The sequence below is a fragment of the Dermatophagoides pteronyssinus genome, unplaced genomic scaffold (genome assembly GCF_027571235.1).
Source record: "Dermatophagoides pteronyssinus isolate colony J.1.1.1.1 unplaced genomic scaffold, Derpt_VIB-CSIC_2022.12 sq0022, whole genome shotgun sequence".
NCBI lineage: Eukaryota > Metazoa > Arthropoda > Arachnida > Sarcoptiformes > Pyroglyphidae > Dermatophagoides > Dermatophagoides pteronyssinus.
Genome location: NW_027461546.1, coordinates 492590 through 512141, shown reverse-complemented (window position 1 = coordinate 512141; position 19552 = coordinate 492590). Strand labels below are relative to the sequence as shown.

The window sequence follows — 19552 nt, the reverse complement described above, 5'->3', positions numbered from 1 at the left end:
TTATTTGTTTAGAACAAACAAACAAACAAACGAAAAAAATACATTCAGGAAACTATCCACTTTTGTTTTCTTTGGTATAAATATTCAACAGAAACAAACAACAAACAAACTCTGAAATCCAAGAATGATCATTATCGTTTCACACACACACACACAAATAATTATTGTTTATAATAAACATTATTACTATTATTAAGATTCAAGGATTCTGTGGCCCAAAAATAACAACAACAACAAACAGAATATGAAAAATGAAAAATAGGAAATGTGTGTTGTGATTTAATTGCAAACAATCGAAACGAAAAAAACACTTTATTTAATAATGATGATGATGATGATAATCTTCAATGATCATCATCAACACGAGATATCTTTCAAGTGTTGATGATGACCAATGATTATGTAAATTATAAATAATCATTGAATTGAATGATGATATCCTGCCCAGGCCACACCAAAAACATTCGAAACCGACTATTTATACTTGACCTTAATTCCTGCTCAGCAGTAACTTTTGTTTTTTGTTTTTTTTCATTTCATTTTTTTTTAAATTGAACAAAAACTCAATTGTTTTTCATCAAAACAAAGTAAAGTTTTTCAGATTGACTGAGTTAATCAAAAAGTTAATTTTTAATTGAAAATTTTTGTTTTTTCTTTCATTTTTCTTCAAGGATAAACATATCATGGGAATGGTCATCAGAATGATGCCCAGTTCTTTTCTTTTCTTTTGTTTTCGTTCAATGTTCATCATAATCATATGGTGGCTATATGGTTTTTCGCAAAATACTCAAGCTGCAATCATCATCATAGTTTAGATAAATCAATGATGTTCGTGATCATTATGTTAATTGGTTGATTTTTAGAAAGAAAATTATTGTAGCAAACCACGAGATCATAATGATGATGATGATGATGAATTTAATAATTGTTAACCTTTTTTTTATAATGGATTTCTTTTCTTTTTTCAATTTTCTCACCAACAACTTAATGGAAAAAAAACTGTGTAAAATTGTCATCACCAACGTGTAATTATGTTTAGCCTCTTTTTTTCTTTCGATGATTATTATCAGCAAAATTGTTTGATGAGAAAAGATAAATTAGATTTTCTTAGTTTCAAGAAATGTCATTGTGGTAAAAAAATTTGGAAATTGTTTTCATTCACCTAACCTATTAAGGATTAATGGATTTAATGTTTTTTTTTTTTTTTGAAGAAAAAAAAACATGTCATTAACATTTAATCGAAATCCATTTAATCCTTCGTTAATCATCATCATTGTTTTTCTTCAATTTCTTTGATTAATCGATTAATTAAGTTAATGGATTTAACCCCCTTCCCCTCCAAAAAACAAAAACAAAAACAAATCTTTGTTTCTCATCATCGTCATCATTGAATAATTCAACCGAACAAAAAACAATGATAATAATAATTGAAACTTTTCATAAGAAGAATGGATATTCAATAGGTATGCAATGGGTATTTAAAGGCGATTTGATTGCATAATGATAGCACATTCATCTTGATCAATCACATTATCAACAACCGACAAACAAACCAATGGATCAACAATCATCATCATCGATCGAAAATCCTATTGAACGTGAACTAAAGAATTTGATTTTGAAAGCTAAAAAGCTAATTCAAAACAATGCTGATGATGATTTACCAAAAGATTTTGATTGGATCAAGCAGAATATTGATTCGACCGAAAAATTATTGAAACAAATCGAATCGATACAGCAAAAAAATGTATCGATTATCGATACGAAATTATTCAATGAATCACGTGATTGTTGTGAACAACTGAAGAATTGGTCAAAATTATTATTGGAACATCGTAAACGAATACAGAATGATGATCAAAAACAAATGGTTCAACAATTGGATCAATTTAGTCAACAAAGCAATAGTTTTAATATTACACGTAAATATTTTTTTAATAAATAAAAATTTTATAAAAAACTTTATAAATTGATAAAAATTTTATTTACTTTCTTTATTTAAAAAAAACGATTAAAAATAAAAATTGATTTTTTAAAAAAATAAAATAAAAATAACTATTTTGTCATGATTACAATCAATTATTTACAAATCAATCAAACTTGGTTTGTGAGAAGAAGAAGAAAAAAAATGATAATTAAATTGTAAAACAGGAAATTTTTCTTCTTCATTGTTTCACCTAAAGATTAGGATTTTAAGATTTTGATAATGTCATTCACATTTGATTGACAAAAAAAAAATCCCATAATGTTACTTTTGATCAATGATTTTTTTAAAAATCTTTTTGGATCTTTAATCTTGGTTCTCATCATCATCATCATCATCATTGAACAAATCAACCGAACAGAAAAACCGAACAATTTCCATGGAAAAATGGTATTTAAACAGATAAATTTGCAAAATGATTTCATTATTAATCTTTATCAATCCAATCCAATCAATCAACAAACAACCAACAATCGACAAACAAACAATGCAACATTCAACAATGAAAAATCCAATTGAACGTGAATTAAATGATTTGATTTGGAAAGCTAAACAATTAATACATATCGATATTAATGATAATAATAAAAATTTTACAAAAGATTATGATTGGATTGAACAGAATATTCAAGAAACGGCAAAATTATTGAAACAAATCGAAACGTTACAGCAGAAAAATATGGCCATCATTATACATTCATATATGTCGATTATTGATACAAAATTATTCAATGAATCACGTGATTGTTGTGAACAATTACAAAATTGGTCAAAATTATTATTGGAACATCGTAAACGTTTACAAAATGATGATCAAATGTCATAACAATTCATGATCATTTGGTCAATGGTCAAAGATTGGTTCAATCATGGTCAACAACCAACAACCAAACAACAACCGAAAACGGGTTTTGACATTATCTAAATACGTAAATATCTTTCTTTTTTTTCTGATAAATTTTAAAAATGACAAGATTTTCTACTTTGAACAAAATAAAAAAAAATTTCATAATAATAATAATAATTTTATTGTGGGAAAGTGCGTCATCCAACAGGATGTTTGCACCATTTAAAGAATGAAATCAAATGAAGATTGAAAATACAAATAGAATAAAAGTAGAATAATGTAAAGAAAGTGTAATTAAAAATATTTACAGGTGAAGAAGAATGTGTTTACATATGTTATTGAATTTAATTGCGTTTTTTTGTGATGATATGTACAAGTGTGGTGAATGAAAAGGTGTTGTAAAATTATCACATGCAGTTAGTAGGTGGATTGGGCTTTGAAGAAAAAAAAAAAAAAAAAAAAAATTTCATTTTCTGTTGTTGTTGTTTTTTTGTATTTGTTTATTTTGATTTTTAAACGGAAAAATTTTGAAAAAAAAATATTGATTTTTGAAACAAAAACAAACGCAAAAAGTCATGATTATAAGATTATTATCAGGATATAATAATGAATCATCCTTTAAGTACAAATCAACAAACAAGCAAACAACAACAAATTTTTATCAGAAAAATATTGATTTTCAAACGAATTAACATTGAAAAAAAATTGATTAAAATTTTTTGCGATAAAATTATTAGTGTGTTTGACCAGTTATCAGTCAGTCAGTCAGCGGAGAAATTTTTCCACACAAGAGCCATGGATACACACATGACATTTTTTAAATGGCCAAACAAAATCAAAAAAAAAATGCCTATCCCATCATCAAGATTTTTGGCCATTTTTTTCAACAAAAAAATGATAATGATGATGATGATGATTATCATCAAACACACAATGAACAACACACACACACAGCCAGCCATCAACACTATCATCACCAATGGACTTTTCTTTTTTGTTACAAAATTGGTATTTAAATGGTTATGGAAGAGAAACGATGATCATCATCAAAACATTATTTTGGAATCGTTTCGTGCTTTCATCGTTCATTATTGTATCGCAGCAATTAGCAACGACAACAACAACCACCATTTTTTTTCTTCGTTTTTGTGCATTTTCAACTTTGCGAAATTCAACAAAAAATTTTGAAAAATTTTGAATCAACGAAAACCTGCTGCAGCAGCCAAAACAACAACCGAAAATGACAACCGCAAAAGAACGTATCGAAAATGAAATGAAACAATTAATTTTAAAAGCAAAAAAATTAATCGCCGAAGAATTAGATTCTTGTGTTGATTGGATTGATGATGAAAAAAAGAAATCAAAAAAATTATTAGAACAATTGGAAAAATTACAACGACAATATCCAGATATTGATGGTAAAATTTTCAATGAATCACGTGATTGTTGTGATGAATTACGACAATTTCAAAAACGATTGGATGAATATCGTAAATCAATATTGAATAATGATGATCGTATGGTTGTTAATACATTGGATGAATTGGGTCGTGCAAATGAAGGATTTCAACGTTCTCGTAAGATTCTTTTTTATAAATAAAAAATGAATGAAAAATTGAACAACCAAAAATCCAACTTTTTTTCCCTCATCAAAAACCTTTGCCAACTTTATTTTTCCTCGATTCTCATTTTTCTATTCATCAAAATAATCAATCATTTCTGTATAATGGAAAGGATAGAAATTTTAGTCATTAGATTTTTTAAAATAAAAAACTACAAGTTTTATTCATCTTTTTATAAATTACAATTATAACTATTACATGCACACACAAATGTACTTTTATAGCATTTATAAAACTTGTGAAAATACAAAAAAAATTTAAAAATAAAAAGAATAAGTAGTGTAAGACGATGGCTATCTAAAATTCTCACTTCTAAATGATAATGATGAAGATCAATGTTGTTTGTTTCTTTGGATAGACCATATTTTGATGATGATGATGATGAAAATCAAAGAATTTAATCAACTTCTTCCATTCGTGAAGTATCAGCAGCAGCAGCTGCATTATCATCCGGTACAATATTTTTACCATCAACGTTAGTTGTAGCTTGATCGATAGACATTTCATTATCATCATCATCATCGATACCTAAACCAAGTTTAATCATACGATAAATTCTTGATGCATGTGTTTGTGGATCTTCTAAACTGAAACCCGAACATAATAATGATGTTTCATACAAAAGAATGACTAAATCTTTAACTGATTTATCATTTTTATCTGCATCAGCTTTTTGTCTTAGTGTTTCAATAACCGGATGATCAGGATTGATTTCCAGATTCTTTTTAGCAGCCATATAGCCCATTGTTGATGAATCACGTAATGCTTGTGCTTTCATAATACGTTCCATATTAGCACTCCATCCATATTGACTTGTAACAATACAACATGGTGAACTAACTAAACGATTTGAAACTAATACTTTTTCAACTTTTTTATCCAAAATATCTTTCATTATTTTACAAAGATCTTCAAATTTTTTCTTTGCTTCTTCAAAACGTTTCTTTTCATCTTCATCTTCGGGTAATTCCAAACCTTCTTTCGTAACCGATACCAATTGTTTACCATCATATTCTTTTAATTGTTGTACACAATATTCATCAATTGGTTCAACCATATAGATAACTTCATAACCACGTTTTCGTACACGTTCAACAAATGCTGAATTGGCAACAATTTCTCTTGATTCACCAGTAATAAAATAAATATGTTTTTGATTTTCCTTCATTCGGGTTACATAATCTTTCAACGAACACATATCATCACCTGATGATGATGTATGAAAACGTAGTAAATCGGCCAATTTTTTACGATTAGTATGATCTTCATGTATGCCAAGTTTAAGATTTTTGGAAAATTGTTCATAAAATTTTTTATATGTTTCTTTATCTTCGGCTAATTCTTCAAATAATTCGAGGCATTTTTTTACCAAATTTTTCCTGATTACTTTAAGAATTTTATTCTGTTGTAACATTTCACGTGAAATATTTAATGGTAAATCTTCACTATCGACAACACCTTTCATAAAATTCAAATATTCTGGTATTAATTCTTCACAATTTTCCATTATAAATACACGTCTAACATAAAGTTTAATATTATTTTTTTGTTTTTTATTTTCAAACAAATCGAATGGTGCACGTTTCGGTACGAACAATAATGCACGAAATTCTAATTGTCCTTCAACGGAAAAATGTTTTACAGCCAAATGATCATCCCAATCATTTGTTAAACTTTTATAAAATTCAGCATATTCTTCTTGTGTAATTTCTTCCGGATTACGCATCCAAATTGGTTTTGTTTTATTCAATTCTTCTTCATCAGTATATTTTTCTTTGATTTTTTTCTTTTTCTTTTTCTGTTTTTCTTGATCATCCTTATCATCGGTTACATCTTCAATTTTTGGTTCATCACCAGTATCATCATCTTTTTTCTCTTCTTTTTCAGCATCTTTCATTTCTTCATCATCTTCATCATCGGATATTTCTTTTTCACGTTCTTTATTAACAACCAATTTAATTGGATAACCAATAAATTGTGAATGTTTTTTAACAATTTCTTTAATACGACGTTCTTCACAATATTCAATTTGATCTTCTTTCATATATAGGACAATTTTTGTTCCACGACCCAATGGTTCACTATGATCAGGACAAATTGTAAATGAACCACCAGCTGATGATTCCCATATCCATTGTTCATCATCATTATGTTTTGAATGTACAGTAACTTTATCGGCAACTAAATAAGCTGAATAAAAACCAACACCAAATTGACCAATCATTGAAATATCGGCACCAGCTTGCAATGCTTCCATAAATGCTTTTGTACCGGATTTAGCAATTGTACCAAGATTATTGATTAAATCAGCTTTTGTCATACCAATACCCGTATCAATGATAGTCAATGTTCGTTCATCTTTATTCGGTATAATTTTAATATAAAAATCTTTACAATTTGCAATTTTTGATGGATCAATCAATGATTCATAACGAATTTTATCCAATGCATCAGATGAATTTGATATCAATTCACGAAGAAATATTTCTTTATTCGAATAGAATGTATTGATAATTAGGCTCATTAATTGAGCAATTTCAGCCTGAAAGGCGAATGTTTCAATTTCTTGTTGTTGTTGTTGATTTTCTTCCGGCATTTTCGAACGATGTTGTTTTTGTTGTTGAGTAAATGACGATAAACACACGAAGTAAAATACACAAAATTGAAAAAAAAATTCGCAGTAGAATTCGCACAGTGAAAAAACAAAATTTCAAGCACTTTACAATTCGGAATAATAACCGAAAAATATAACGATTCGCATTTTATATATAAAAATCGACATTTTCAAGAAATTTGTAGAAAATTCCCGAAAAAATCATAGCCATTCATTTGGCTTTGATTAATGCCACTATCACTATATTTTGAGTTGAATGTGTGTATTAGCGGCAACCAATACTGCGCATGAATGTTTCGATTGCATTCGAGAGAAATGCAAAAGAAATGTATGGCGTTTTCGAGAAAATTCTAAATTCCAGTAAAATCTTGAAAAAATAGAATTTTCTCGTTTCTGGTTGTTTGTTTTTTTTGCTGCCTGCCTAAAATTGTTCCAGAATGTTTCAGATTTTTATCAAAAAAAAAAAAAAAAAAAAAAAAATCATGGATAATTTTTAAAACAGATTTTTGGCCAGGTAGAAAAATCAAAATCAGTCAATCAAATGGATAGATTTTTGATTTCGAGATGAAAAAAAATTGTCAGAATTTGATTTGAAAATTGTTTGGTTGTCAAAGATAACCAAAGATGAAAGATGTTCATGTCAGTTTTTTTTCGAAGACAAATGTTGTTTCAAAAACAGATTTTTTTTTGCTAGAAAACTCAATACAATTTCCACCTATAAAATAAAAGTCGAACTTGAAATGATCGAAAATATCGAACAAAAAAATCAATGACAATCTTCAAGCAATTATCTTCTGACCGATGATAAATAATGTTACGAAAATCAATAATGATCAATATTTTTATCTGTTTATGTTTGATTCAATTGGTCTATTCGAATAATGGTAATATTTTTTTGTTTTCTTTCGGGGAAAATCAATTCATAACGAATTTAAAAAAAATCAAAAGTTTATCTAGATCGTGATCCATTTTCTGGACATCATAATGGTCGGCAACATCGAACTGATGATGATGATCGACGACGACCACCATTGCCTAGTCCTCGACAAGGTAATCATGGTCGTGGTCATCATCATCATGATCGTGGTCGCCATCATCATGACCATCATGATCATGGACCACCGGGACATCAAAAACAACAACATGAACATATACCAATCTGTATACCAGAAGTTATTTACATTATTGTTCCTTGTAATAATCAAACAAACGATAATAATCCAACGACAACAACAACAAGAATGACAACAACATCTTCGTTTGATACTTCCACTATATCGATCCCAACAACAACAACAACAACTGTACAACCTTGATCTTGTAATCATTTTCGAATTGAAAATTGAAAAAAACCACTTGAATTTTGGATTGATTTACATAACTTTTGATTGACAATTATGTCATTTATAACAGACACACAAATACAAAAAAAAACAAAACAAAACATATGGATTCTAATCCATATTTTTTACTGCTATAAAAGTATCGATTTTTTGGCATTTTAGATTTCAAATTCTTTCATTCAGTTTAATTTAACTTACCAATTTCACTAATCAATCAAGCATGCATTCTCGTTCGATTTTCCTTCTGTTAACCTGTTTAATTATCATTGTTAAACTATGTTGGATTATTCCATTGATTGATGCATCACCGGATGGTCGTTATAATAGTAATTTTTTTTTGCTTTTTTTCCCTGATTTTTTTAATATATAGATTATACTGATTTAACACTTAGGACACCAACATCATCATCATCGAAGGTATGATTATCATCAACAGAATGAACAAGGTGGCCAAGGACAACAAGGAGGTGAAGGACAAGAAGGTGAATATGGTAATAATCAATATCCACGACGTTATCATAATCATAATCATCATCATTGGAACAATCATAATGAAAATGAACAACGTTAAACAACAACAAAACAAAACAAAAAAAAATTTAACACTTTGACAACAAAATTGAATGCAATTCTTTATTTCCAAAAAAAATAAATGAAAAATAAAAATTAACCCCGGTTAAAAAAAGTTATCCCCAAAAGTTAAAATCATATCTTTTTTGTTTGTTTGTTTGTTTTTTCTTTCTTGATAAATTATCATTCGATGATTGCAATGCGAGCAAAATTTGATAATAAATGAAAATCTCCATTATTAAAAAAAAATGTTGTTACGAATTTTCAATCGTTTCCAAACAACAAACCAATTATTATTATTGGTTTCAAAACGAAAAATATCAATAAAAATCAATGATCAATCACTGATCAACAATGAACAACGAATTGATATTGCCATATTTGGTGGCGGTATTATTGGAACATCGATTGGTTATTTTATCAAAGATAATGCATCAATTAATTTAGGTGTTACGGTTTTTGAAAAAGATCCATGTGTAAGTAATGTAACCTGTGTGTGTTTGTGTTTCATTCATTATTAAGCTTTTTCAATGTAAAATCGCAGTACACACGAGCATCGACAACATTATCTGTTGGTGGTATACGACAACAATTTTCTTTGCCAGAAAATATTCAAATGTCATTATTTACAGCCAGATTTTTGCAAAATATTCAACAATTAAGTATACTGGATCAACCAATACCTGATGTTGCATATCAACAAAAAGGTTATCTAACACTTGCCGATAGTCAACAGATGAAAATATTGAAAGAGAATTTTCTTGTTCAAAAAAAATTCGGCGCATCATTAGATTGGTTAAACAATGAACAATTAACCCAAAAATTCCCATGGATAAATTGTAATGGCATTGATGCAGGTGTATTTGGTACCAGAAATGAAGGATGGTTTGATCCATATCGTTTATTGATGGCCATTAAACATAAAGCAAAATTTTTAGGTGTTCAATTTGTTCATGCTAATGTTGTTGGATTTCATCATCAACGTGATGATCGAAAAAAATGTCAAAAAGTTATTGTACAATATCCGGATGGTAATCAAATACAAATTAAATTTGATATCGGCGTTGTTTGTACTGGTTATGATTCAAAACAATTAGCTAAATATCTTGGTTATGAACAAAGACAAATTAATCTGCCAATTGAACCACGTAAACGTTATGTTTTTGTTTTTGATTGTCGAAATTTCGATCAAAATCAATCATCAATTGATTGTGAAAATCATTTTCCATTTTTAATCGATAAATCAGGTGTTTATTGTCGTCGTGAAGGACGTAGTAATTTTATTTGTGGCCGTTCACCACCGACATTAGTTGAAGAACCTGAAATCGATAATCTTGATGTTGATTATTCATATTTTGATCAATTTATTCATCCAATACTGGCTGAACGTATACCATGTTTTGAAGCATTGAAAATAAAATCAGCATGGGCAGGATTTTATGATTATAATCATTTTGATCAGAATCCAATCATTGGTCGGGATCCATTTTATTCGAATATTTATTGGGCAGCTGGATTCAGTGGCCATGGTATACAAATGGGTCCGGCAATCGGTAATGCAATGATGGAATTAATATTAAACAATCGATTTGAAACAATCAATTTGGATCGATTTGGTTGGCCAAGAATTCTGGAAAATCGTCCATTAAAAGAACAAAATATTTATTGATGAAAATATGAAAATATTGACAATTTTGAAAAGACAAACATAACGATTTGAATAAAACTTACAACAAATAAAAAATATAACATTGATTATCAAATGAGTGATTAGATAAGCTATTTGTTTTTGTTTTCTCTTCCCACCAAAAAAACGATTTATGATTTATAAACAAAAATCGGTCAATTTCCAGGACATCACATCACATAATTTTCCATATAGTTCAATAGCCCTTTTGTTTTGTTTATTTAATTTCATTTCGTTAAAATCGTTCCTCGTTTAACATGATTCACGTCAATCAAATATAAAAAAAAAGTTGAATTGAACAAAACAAATCAATGTCCAACATGTACCCAAAATTCATCATTTTCATTACGATTCTTTTTTTGTCATCTATTATGACAACAAAAGGTCAAAATGTTAAAAAATTATTCGAATATCCAAATGTTCGACGTAATGAAACAATTCAGGATGAATTTTTTGGAATTAAAGTAATTTTTGGAAAATTTGAAATTTTGTTTTTACTTTTTTCTTGTTTATTTTTCGTTTATTACAGATTCATGATCCATATCGATGGTTGGAAAATACGACAAGTGATGAAACGAAAAAATTTATACAGGAACAAAATTCCATAACATTTCCTTATCTTCAATCATGTACATATCGTGATAAAATTCGTAAAAAATTTAAACAATCACTTGAATATGATCGTATTGATGGTCCATTTAAACGTGGCCCGAATTATTTTTTACTAAAAAATCAAGGTTTACAAAATCATTATATTCTTTATAAAATGTTGAATGGACCAGATGATCCAGAAAATCTTGAAATATTTATCGATACAAATGAAATGAGTCCAAATGGATCAATATCATTAGCATTGACCAGTTTTTCGTATGATGGAAAATGGTGTGCATATGGTTTGGATGAATCTGGTTCCGATTGGAATATCATTCGAATACGTTCAGTTGAGAATAATACCGATTTGAATGAAACATTAACAAATATTAAATTTTCAACCGCATCATGGACTATTGATAATAAAGGATTTTTCTATTCGGTAATTATTGATTTGATTGATTGCTTTCCTTTCAACAAATTAAATTTCATATTCATTTCATATCCAAGCGATATCCAAATGAAAGTCGAATCGATGGTACTGAAACAACTGTAAATAAATTCAATAAACTTTATTATCATCGAATCGGTACGGATCAACAATATGATATTCTTGTCTATGAAACACCTGATCAACCATTGAATCGTTTGTATGAAAAATAATAATCTTTATTGATGAAAGAAAAGATTTCATTTTATTTTATTTTTCCCATTTAAATAGCTATGCAAAAGTTAGTGAATGTGGCCATTATTTGAATGTATTTATCAAACAAAACAGTGAATTTGAAGCATGGTATTATTATCGTTTTGATAATAATCAAACTAAAATTAATGGAAAATTATCATTTCAACCAATAATCTCGACATTTGATACAAATTTTCAATATATATCGAATGATGGTCCAATTCATTATATCCTCACTAATCGTAATGCATCAAATTATCGTCTAATTAAAGTAAATCTAACCAATTCATATAGTATTCAAGAATCACAATGGAAAGATTTAATTCCTGAACATAATGATGATGTTTTACGTTCAGTACGAATTATAAATGATACGTTTATAATTTGTCATTATATACATGATGTAAAAAGTCGATTAGAAATACGTAAACTAATCGATGGAACATTGATAAAAATGTTAAACATTCCATTAGGATCGATTGAATGGATTTCATGGCAACGAAAAAATGATAGCCAGGCATTTTTTTCGATAACATCATTTCTAATACCATCAACTATTTTTCGTATCAGATTTGATCGTGATCAAAATTTCGAACCAATTCTATATCAACAATCATGGCCAAAAAATTTCGATTCGAAAATATTTGTAACTAAACAAATTTTCTTTAAAAGTAAAGATGGCACTCAAATTCCATTGTTTATTGCACATAAAAAAGTAATTTTGAAAAAACATGGGTTTTTTATTATTTAATTAAATTTTTTGTATTTTTTTTTCTCAGGATATCATGATGAATGGTGAAAATCCAACATTACTGTATGGATATGGTGGATTTAATAGTGTAATGAAACCAAGATTCGATCCAAAACGATTATTATTGTTGGAAAATCTAAATGGTATTTATGCATTGGCCGGTATTCGTGGTGGTGGTGAATATGGAAAACGATGGCATCATTCAGGAAAATTATTAAACAAACAAAATAGTTTTGATGATTTTATTGCTGCTGCTGAATATTTAATCAAAAATAATTATACAAAATCAGAAAAGTAAGTCTGTTTTTTAAATTCGAAATTTATTAAAATAAATAAAAAAATTTTTCAGATTAATCATTGAAGGTGGATCAAATGGTGGACTTTTAGTATCGGCTGTTTCAAATCAACGGCCAGATCTTTTTGGTTGTACAATATGTCGTGTTGGGTAATTATATTGATTTTTATTTTTTGGTTACAAAATTATTAATACTTGTAATGATTTTGATCAGATTATTAGATATGTTACGTTTTCCAAAATTCACTATAGGACATGCATGGATTTCAGAATATGGTGATCCAGAATTGGATGAAATAAATTTTCGTTATTTATTTGGTTATTCACCATTACATAATATTCCATCCGAAATCAATAATAGGCTAACAAACTATCCGGCTACACTATTGCTTACAGGTTTTTGGCTAATTAAATAATTCAATGATGGTGATGATCAATAACAAAAAAAAATTAATGAAACGTTTTTTTTCCAATCAATTCAAATAGCTGATCATGATGATCGAGTTGTTCCATTACATTCATATAAATATATTGCACAGCTTCAATATCGTTTGGGTAATCGTTTTCCAAATAAACCGTTTCTGATACGAATCGATACTGGTACCGGACATGGTGGTGCAAAACCAACGGATAAAATTGTAACAAAAAAAAAGAAATTTTCCCATTCAAAACCAACATTAATTTTTTTCCCCCAATTTTTCTTTCGGTTATAAAGATTGAAGATACGGTGGATGTTTATAGTTTCATTATCAATTCATTGTCGTTGAAATATTTGGATTAAACCATGGATGGAAAAAATTTTTTCCATGGAATTCGGTGGTTGGAGAAGGACATCAACTAAGGAATTTTTCAACAAAAAAAAAATTAGAATTTTTTTTAAATTAGAAAAACAACTTACTATTGCATTGCACCTTGCATTTTTTGGGTATTTCCAAAAAAAAGTTGATTCAAAATAAGTAAATAAATGTTTGATTTTGATTTTTTGATTTCTTTCAAAATTAAATTTCTGCCATTATACGAAATGGAAAATTATTATTAAAATTAGCCAATAATGGTGATTCGATTGAACGAAAATCATCAATATCGATTGTATCGAAATCAAAATCACCATTTGTTTTTAGTTTTAAATTCGGTAACGATATTGCACGATGTATTCTTGGTACTTGAATATTTTCCAATGAACCTGATATTGTATGAAATAATGGCCGTTGTTTACAATCAAATAATATACAACGTTGTATGAGTGATATGAATTTTTTCGGTACATCTTCACGTATTTGTTGAAGATTTGGTTTTAAAAAACCACGACCAACTAGATATAGTATTTGATCACGATTATTTAGATGATTATATGGTAACATTCCGGTTGCAACTTCAAACAAAACAATACCATATGCATAAACATCACTTTGAAATGAATGTGCTGCACCGCGTATAATTTCCGGTGCCATCCATAATATCGAACCGGTTGGTTGATTTGTCGGTTGTAAACCACCCCAATGTGATTTTACAGTAGCTAGACCAAAATCACCAATTTTAACAGTAAAATCTTTTGATAAAAATATATTATTTGATTTAAGATCACGATGAATAATTTTTTTAGCATGCAGATAATCCATTCCTTGTGCTGTTTGTCGGGCAATATCAAGTATTTGATTCATTTTAAAATTTGTTTCAATAACATGTAAATGTTTATATAATGATGAACCTTCACACCATTGTGTTACAATCATTAACTGTGGTTTTGAAACATAACCCATAAATAGAATAATATTCACATGACGAGTTTTACGTAATACGGCCAATTCATTTTTAAATTCAAACAATTGTGCTTGTGTTGGTTCGGCAACTTTCAGTTTTTTCACTGCAACAGGACCATGCCATAAACCACGAAATACTGTACCGAATGAACCGGAACCAATACATTCTTTAATCTGAATTTCAGATTCAGGAATTTCCCAATCTTTAATCGATTCACGATTTGATGCTGAATTTCGACGAATTTTTTTCAATGAACTAGCATCAGCTGAACGTGCTCTTGGTTCACGTACAGTTACTGTTGTACCGGTTGTTTGATCTTTTTCATTCGAATCAATTAATTTAACATCTTTAATTAAATTTATGGTTATATTTGGTTCAGATGATGATCGTTCTCGGGTATCCGAACTAACCGAATTTGAACGTTTAATATCCATACGCATACGATCAATATTACGACCATTACGTTGTAATAAATGTAATAGATATTGATTGGTTGGTTGACACATTGGTGATATATGTGATGAACAACGTGAATGAAATTTAATACCACAAGTTTGACAACGTAAACAGGTGAATAAAATTTTTTGACAATATTCACAATTTGTCCATTTAAAAAATGAACGTCGTATTTGATGTGTCATAATTCTTACTTCAATTTTTGAACAATTATTTAGATCGGCTACATCTGAATCCCATGCAATCGGTAAATTAGTATCACATGATGATACTGAACACATTGCAGCAGTTAATTGTCGTTTTTTCATTGCACGTGCTAATGCATCACGTACTGTTTGTCCATCTTGTATCGGTATTATTGTCCGTTGTTGATTCGGTAAATGGACATGTAATAATTGTTTATTTGGAAACATCTTTTTTTTCTTTAATAATAATATTCGATCAAATAATAACCAAATGAAGAATATTGTTGTCGTTTTTATCTGTTTCAATATTCGGAATCATTCATTTCGAAGAATAAAAACAAAACAAAATTACGGTTAATTACGCGGAAAATTGAAAAAAAATAACACAAAAGATGCTCGAAAATTCTGATGGCCATTTACATTTGCCGCTACTTTTATTCATATTCATTCCGAAAATTTCTATATATTTCTTGGCCAAAGAAGTAAAAAAGAAGAAGAAAGAAAAAACCAAAACAAGTTCGAGTTTGCCAAAGAAAAAATTGTTTGAGCAGCTGATTCTTCTTCTTCTTCTTCGTTAATAATTCTTCGATGATTGTTGTCCAGAAACTTTCTCGAAACTTTTATTTCGTAAAATTGTAATTTCTCGGTTTTTCCATCTTTTTTTTTGTATCATTTCATTATAAACAGCGATCAAAACAACAAAAAAACAGGACATTTCGAAATATTTGCCACCATAAATGTCTAAAGGGGGAATGTTTGCTCTACATTTTTGTTCCAAAAACAAAAACATTTGTGTGTGTGGCTCATTTAGGAAAGGTGTTTTCTTGAGTTTTTCTACTTCACTTGATCTTCGCCTTCGAAACAAACAGGAGAAGGAAACAAGATGATATCAACAGCCACCTTCAAACAACAATTTTAAGATGATAAAAAAATGAAATTTTAAATTCAATTCCTTAACAGCAACAGCAAACAAAAAAATCGGATAAAGGTAATGAATTGAAAAAAATTAAGAAAAATTGATTGAATAATTTCTTTTTTTTTTCTTTGCCCCCTTTTAGTTTCATCAAAACGTAATGAACAAAAAATCAAGATAAGAAATTGAGGAAAAGCCATTGAAAAGTTGTTACATTAATGATGATGGTGGTGGTGGGGGAAAATAATGATGAAAAGAATATGAATTGAAAAGAAAATATTATAAGATTTTTGGAAAATTTCACAATGCTCAATCAACAACAACAACATAATTATTATTGCTTATCTTTTTGTGGAAATTACACACACACACACACACACGGTGATTTGAAATGTTAATCCTTGACTGATTTGTTTTTCTGTTTTCATTTAAATTTTATCGAAAAAAGAAAAATCAAACATAAAAAAAAGACACATTGAGCAATTTGAAGTTTTTTTTAAATTATTTATTTATTTATTGATTTTGAAATTTGAAAATAAAATTACATTATAATAAGGCTAAGATTGATTGATTGATTTGATTCGAACACCAAAAAAAAAACAAAAACAATTTAATACGATAAGATATGGGTTTGGAAAAATCAAAAATTAATCATTAAAAAATAGCGAAAAAAAAGTTAAACAAGTTTGTTTTGTTTTGTTTTTTTTCAATACAAAAATACATTGGTAAAAAAAAAGAAAAAATACAAACAGAGAGCGAAAGAGAATACCATAAAATTACCATTATCATTAAAAGTAATATTCATAGGAAATTGGTTATATGTGTGTGTGTTTGTGTTTGTGTTTCGATTAGTTTTAAATATTTGAATTCAATAATGGAAATTACAAATCAATTAAAACAATTATAATATTTAAAACGATCCAATGTATTTTTCAAACTAGTACGACCAGATACTAAACGTGTATGTTTATTTTCAATAATTGCCTTCATTAAAACATTTAAACAATTTTCAATATTTTGATTTCCTTCAATAATTGTTTCAAAATGTTCGGCTTTCCATGTTTTTGCCAATTGTTTTGCATCTTTTTTCTTTATTTTACGTAATTTTTTCTGTTCAATATTATTGCTTTTTATACCAACCAATATGATACGTGTTTGAGATCGTACAATCAATATTTGTTCACGCATTTTTTTTACCGTTGTTAAACTTTGTTCATCATTCACATCGAATACACAGATGAAACCGTTTGCACTACGATAAAAACTATCTCGTACGGCTGGCAATTCATCCGGTTCAACAATTTTAAATTCTACTTTTAATTGTTGTTGATTGATTGTCCATGATAGAAATCGATTTTCAGTAGATACATTTGAATCACGTTGTAAATTCATTAGTTTATTTTTAAATGATTCTTTATCCACATTTTTATCACCAACGATAATGATTTTTTGAACCGACATTTTCGTTTATATTTTTGTGGTTGCGGTTGTTGTTGTTGTCAGAATCAGACAAATATCAATCGCGTTGTTCAAGAGAAAAATTCTTCAAGATTTGTACGTTGAACAAAACAAAACAAAAAAATTCGTCGACCAGTTGAAACGTTTTCCAGAAAAAATTAAAAACTGAATTTTCAAAAAATCAAAGAGTTTTATAGTATTTCAAACAACCCAAAAAAAACTACAAAAAAAACTAGTTATTATCGATATCCATCAATCACAGTGCACAGAACAAACAAACAGAACAAACAAAAATCATCAAATGAACAAACAAACAAACTTTCACATATATCAATCGATAATCGAAGAATATTATCTATTTCAACCAAAAAAATAACAAAAACATGTTGATGATGACCAATGTGTTTATTAAAAAAGAAAATTTCAAGTTTTTTCCATTTTTGTTTTCTCAAAATAACAAAATTCTTTTAAAACGATAACAAACAAACAACAACAAAGATTATTGGTTTTTTTGTTGTTGTTGTTGTTGTTGTTTGTACTGAAACTTTTTTTTTTTTGGAAACGATTCGGCTAAGCAATCAGTGTGTGTGTGTGTGTGGGGGGGATGTAATGATGATAGTAATGAAACAAACGAAGAGAAACTTTCTATAATCATCACATGACGATGATGATGATGTTCATAGAGAAAATGGAATAATTTAATGACGAAAAGTATCTCTTTTTTTCAACAAAATCAGTTTGTTTGAAATTTTTCCATAGAGACATATAGTGTAATCGATTTTTTTCAAATTACAAGTAAAAAAAAGAAAAGAAAATAACAAGTTTCTCTTGAGACCAAAAAATTTTATTGAATTTTCTTTTTCTTTGAATCACGTCATCTATTTCTCTGTTTTTGAAAATTGAATTTCTTCAGCTTGTCGTTGCCAACCTATATCTCGATGGCTCTCTCTTTGTTGAATGTTTCAATTTTTTTTTCTGTGACAAGTTTCAACATCTCCGAAATGATGATGAAATAATGAATGTGGTGGAGAAAAAATGAAATGAAAATTCATGGAAAATATCCATAGTTGACTGGGGATGACTCACAGAAGTTTCGGAGAAGAAGAAGAAAAAGAAAAACTGAAAGGAAATGATGAGCTGAAGTAGGACAGGCGAAAAAGAAAATCCCTTATTGTCTTTTTCAAGATTTATTGATTTGTTATAATCCAAGAAAAGCAAAACAAAAGAATAATAAAAATTTGAAATTTTTTTACAAAGAAAAAAGCTGCTTTTCTTTTTAAAAAGTTTAATTTTTTTTTTTAATTAATAAAATTCTGTTTTCAAAGAAGAAAAATCACCTTGTTTTTCTTTCTTTTCTAGTGAAAACAACAATAACTGGATGATTGCAACGAATATAGAAATCAAAAAATTGTCCAATGAATCAAAAAATGTCCATCGACATTATCATCATTGGAAAGAAATGATGCTTGGATAACCTTGTTTGAAAATTTTTTAATTATAGACAAAATTATAAACAGGAAAAAGAATGTAACGAACAAAAAATACTTTATAATGGACTTTTTCAACAGCAGCAGAAAATCTTCTCACTTTCCTCGAAAAGATTTTTTTTTGTTGTTGCCAAGGTTCCAACATAGCGACACAGCAATAATAATAATTTCATTACAGACGCACCATCACATTATGATTATTATTATTATAATAATCAATGACCGAAAAAATGAAAAAACAAAAGTTCAACTGGTGGTGTGATTCATATATATGAAATAATACAAGACGCAAGACGTACAGAA

General features: G+C 28.3%; 7 protein-coding genes across 10 annotated transcripts; 4 read left to right on the top strand and 3 right to left on the bottom strand.

The window, feature by feature from the left end:
- The first annotated feature begins 177 nt into the window (after positions 1–177).
- On the top strand, positions 178–1963 carry LOC113789528 (uncharacterized). 2 transcript variants are annotated; one of them, XM_027339080.2, is made up of 3 exons: positions 178–587; positions 672–1025; positions 1314–1963. In XM_027339080.2, the coding sequence occupies exon 3, from the start codon at positions 1556–1558 to the stop codon at positions 1943–1945; it is 390 nt and encodes a 129-aa protein (XP_027194881.2). In that variant the 5' UTR covers positions 178–587; positions 672–1025; positions 1314–1555; the 3' UTR covers positions 1946–1963. The 2 variants fall into 2 exon arrangements, with proteins under 2 accessions (XP_027194881.2, XP_075679173.1); XM_075823058.1 differs by having other exon boundaries at positions 178–610; positions 672–1963.
- A 1564-nt stretch (positions 1964–3527) lies between these two features.
- Positions 3528–9118, top strand: LOC113791422 (uncharacterized). Of its 3 annotated transcripts, none has more exons than XR_012846842.1 (3): positions 7729–7951; positions 8016–8549; positions 8781–9118. XR_012846842.1 is itself a non-coding variant. In XM_075823022.1 (3 exons), the coding sequence occupies exons 1-2, from the start codon at positions 7879–7881 to the stop codon at positions 8381–8383; spliced, it is 441 nt and encodes a 146-aa protein (XP_075679137.1). In that variant the 5' UTR covers positions 7731–7878; the 3' UTR covers positions 8384–8387; positions 8781–9118. The 3 variants fall into 3 exon arrangements, 2 of the variants coding, with proteins under 2 accessions (XP_075679138.1, XP_075679137.1); XM_075823022.1 differs by having other exon boundaries at positions 7731–7951; positions 8016–8387; XM_075823023.1 differs by lacking the exons at positions 7729–7951; positions 8016–8549 and adding an exon at positions 3528–4408.
- On the bottom strand, positions 4716–7207 carry LOC113791407 (heat shock protein 83-like). The gene has a single exon (XM_075823020.1). The coding sequence runs from the start codon at positions 7047–7049 to the stop codon at positions 4851–4853; it is 2199 nt and encodes a 732-aa protein (XP_075679135.1). The 5' UTR covers positions 7050–7207; the 3' UTR covers positions 4716–4850.
- A 60-nt stretch (positions 9119–9178) lies between the features above and the next one.
- Positions 9179–10743, top strand: LOC113789768 (FAD-dependent oxidoreductase domain-containing protein 1-like). Its single transcript, XM_027339385.2, has 2 exons — positions 9179–9456; positions 9525–10743. Exons 1-2 carry the CDS (start codon positions 9229–9231, stop codon positions 10647–10649), a joined length of 1353 nt encoding a protein of 450 aa, XP_027195186.2. The 5' UTR covers positions 9179–9228; the 3' UTR covers positions 10650–10743.
- Positions 10744–10832: 89 nt separating this feature from the next.
- LOC113793906 (prolyl endopeptidase-like) lies at positions 10833–13971 on the top strand. Its single transcript, XM_027344019.2, has 9 exons — positions 10833–11131; positions 11197–11700; positions 11769–11908; positions 11980–12658; positions 12723–12988; positions 13044–13139; positions 13204–13385; positions 13476–13627; positions 13705–13971. The coding sequence occupies exons 1-9, from the start codon at positions 10979–10981 to the stop codon at positions 13768–13770; spliced, it is 2238 nt and encodes a 745-aa protein (XP_027199820.2). The 5' UTR covers positions 10833–10978; the 3' UTR covers positions 13771–13971.
- Positions 13036–15775, bottom strand: LOC113794008 (serine/threonine-protein kinase B-raf-like). Its single transcript, XM_027344127.2, has 2 exons — positions 13888–15775; positions 13036–13826 (listed from the first exon to the last, which is right to left on the bottom strand). Exon 1 carries the CDS (start codon positions 15617–15619, stop codon positions 13988–13990), a length of 1632 nt encoding a protein of 543 aa, XP_027199928.1. The 5' UTR covers positions 15620–15775; the 3' UTR covers positions 13036–13826; positions 13888–13987.
- A 1122-nt stretch (positions 15776–16897) lies between these two features.
- Positions 16898–18450, bottom strand: LOC113794112 (ras-related protein O-RAL-like). The gene has a single exon (XM_027344238.2). The coding sequence runs from the start codon at positions 17763–17765 to the stop codon at positions 17193–17195; it is 573 nt and encodes a 190-aa protein (XP_027200039.1). The 5' UTR covers positions 17766–18450; the 3' UTR covers positions 16898–17192.
- Positions 18451–19552: the final 1102 nt, after the last annotated feature.

Bases quoted from the DNA above. Each gene is read 5' to 3' on its own strand.
- LOC113789528 (XM_027339080.2), top strand. From the start codon at position 1,556: ATGGATCAACAATCATCATCATCGATCGAAAATCCTATTGAACGTGAA.
- LOC113791407 (XM_075823020.1), bottom strand. From the start codon at position 7,049: ATGCCGGAAGAAAATCAACAACAACAACAAGAAATTGAAACATTCGCC.
- LOC113791422 (XM_075823022.1), top strand. From the start codon at position 7,879: ATGTTACGAAAATCAATAATGATCAATATTTTTATCTGTTTATGTTTG. The intron at 7,952-8,015 runs GTAATATTTTTT...AAAAATCAAAAG, and splicing joins ATTGGTCTATTCGAATAATG to TTTATCTAGATCGTGATCCA.
- LOC113789768 (XM_027339385.2), top strand. From the start codon at position 9,229: ATGTTGTTACGAATTTTCAATCGTTTCCAAACAACAAACCAATTATTA. The intron at 9,457-9,524 runs GTAAGTAATGTA...GTAAAATCGCAG, and splicing joins TTTTTGAAAAAGATCCATGT to TACACACGAGCATCGACAAC.
- LOC113793906 (XM_027344019.2), top strand. From the start codon at position 10,979: ATGTCCAACATGTACCCAAAATTCATCATTTTCATTACGATTCTTTTT. The intron at 11,909-11,979 runs GTATGAAAAATA...CCATTTAAATAG, and splicing joins GATCAACCATTGAATCGTTT to CTATGCAAAAGTTAGTGAAT. The intron at 12,659-12,722 runs GTAATTTTGAAA...TTTTTTTCTCAG, and splicing joins TGTTTATTGCACATAAAAAA to GATATCATGATGAATGGTGA.
- LOC113794008 (XM_027344127.2), bottom strand. From the start codon at position 15,619: ATGTTTCCAAATAAACAATTATTACATGTCCATTTACCGAATCAACAA.
- LOC113794112 (XM_027344238.2), bottom strand. From the start codon at position 17,765: ATGTCGGTTCAAAAAATCATTATCGTTGGTGATAAAAATGTGGATAAA.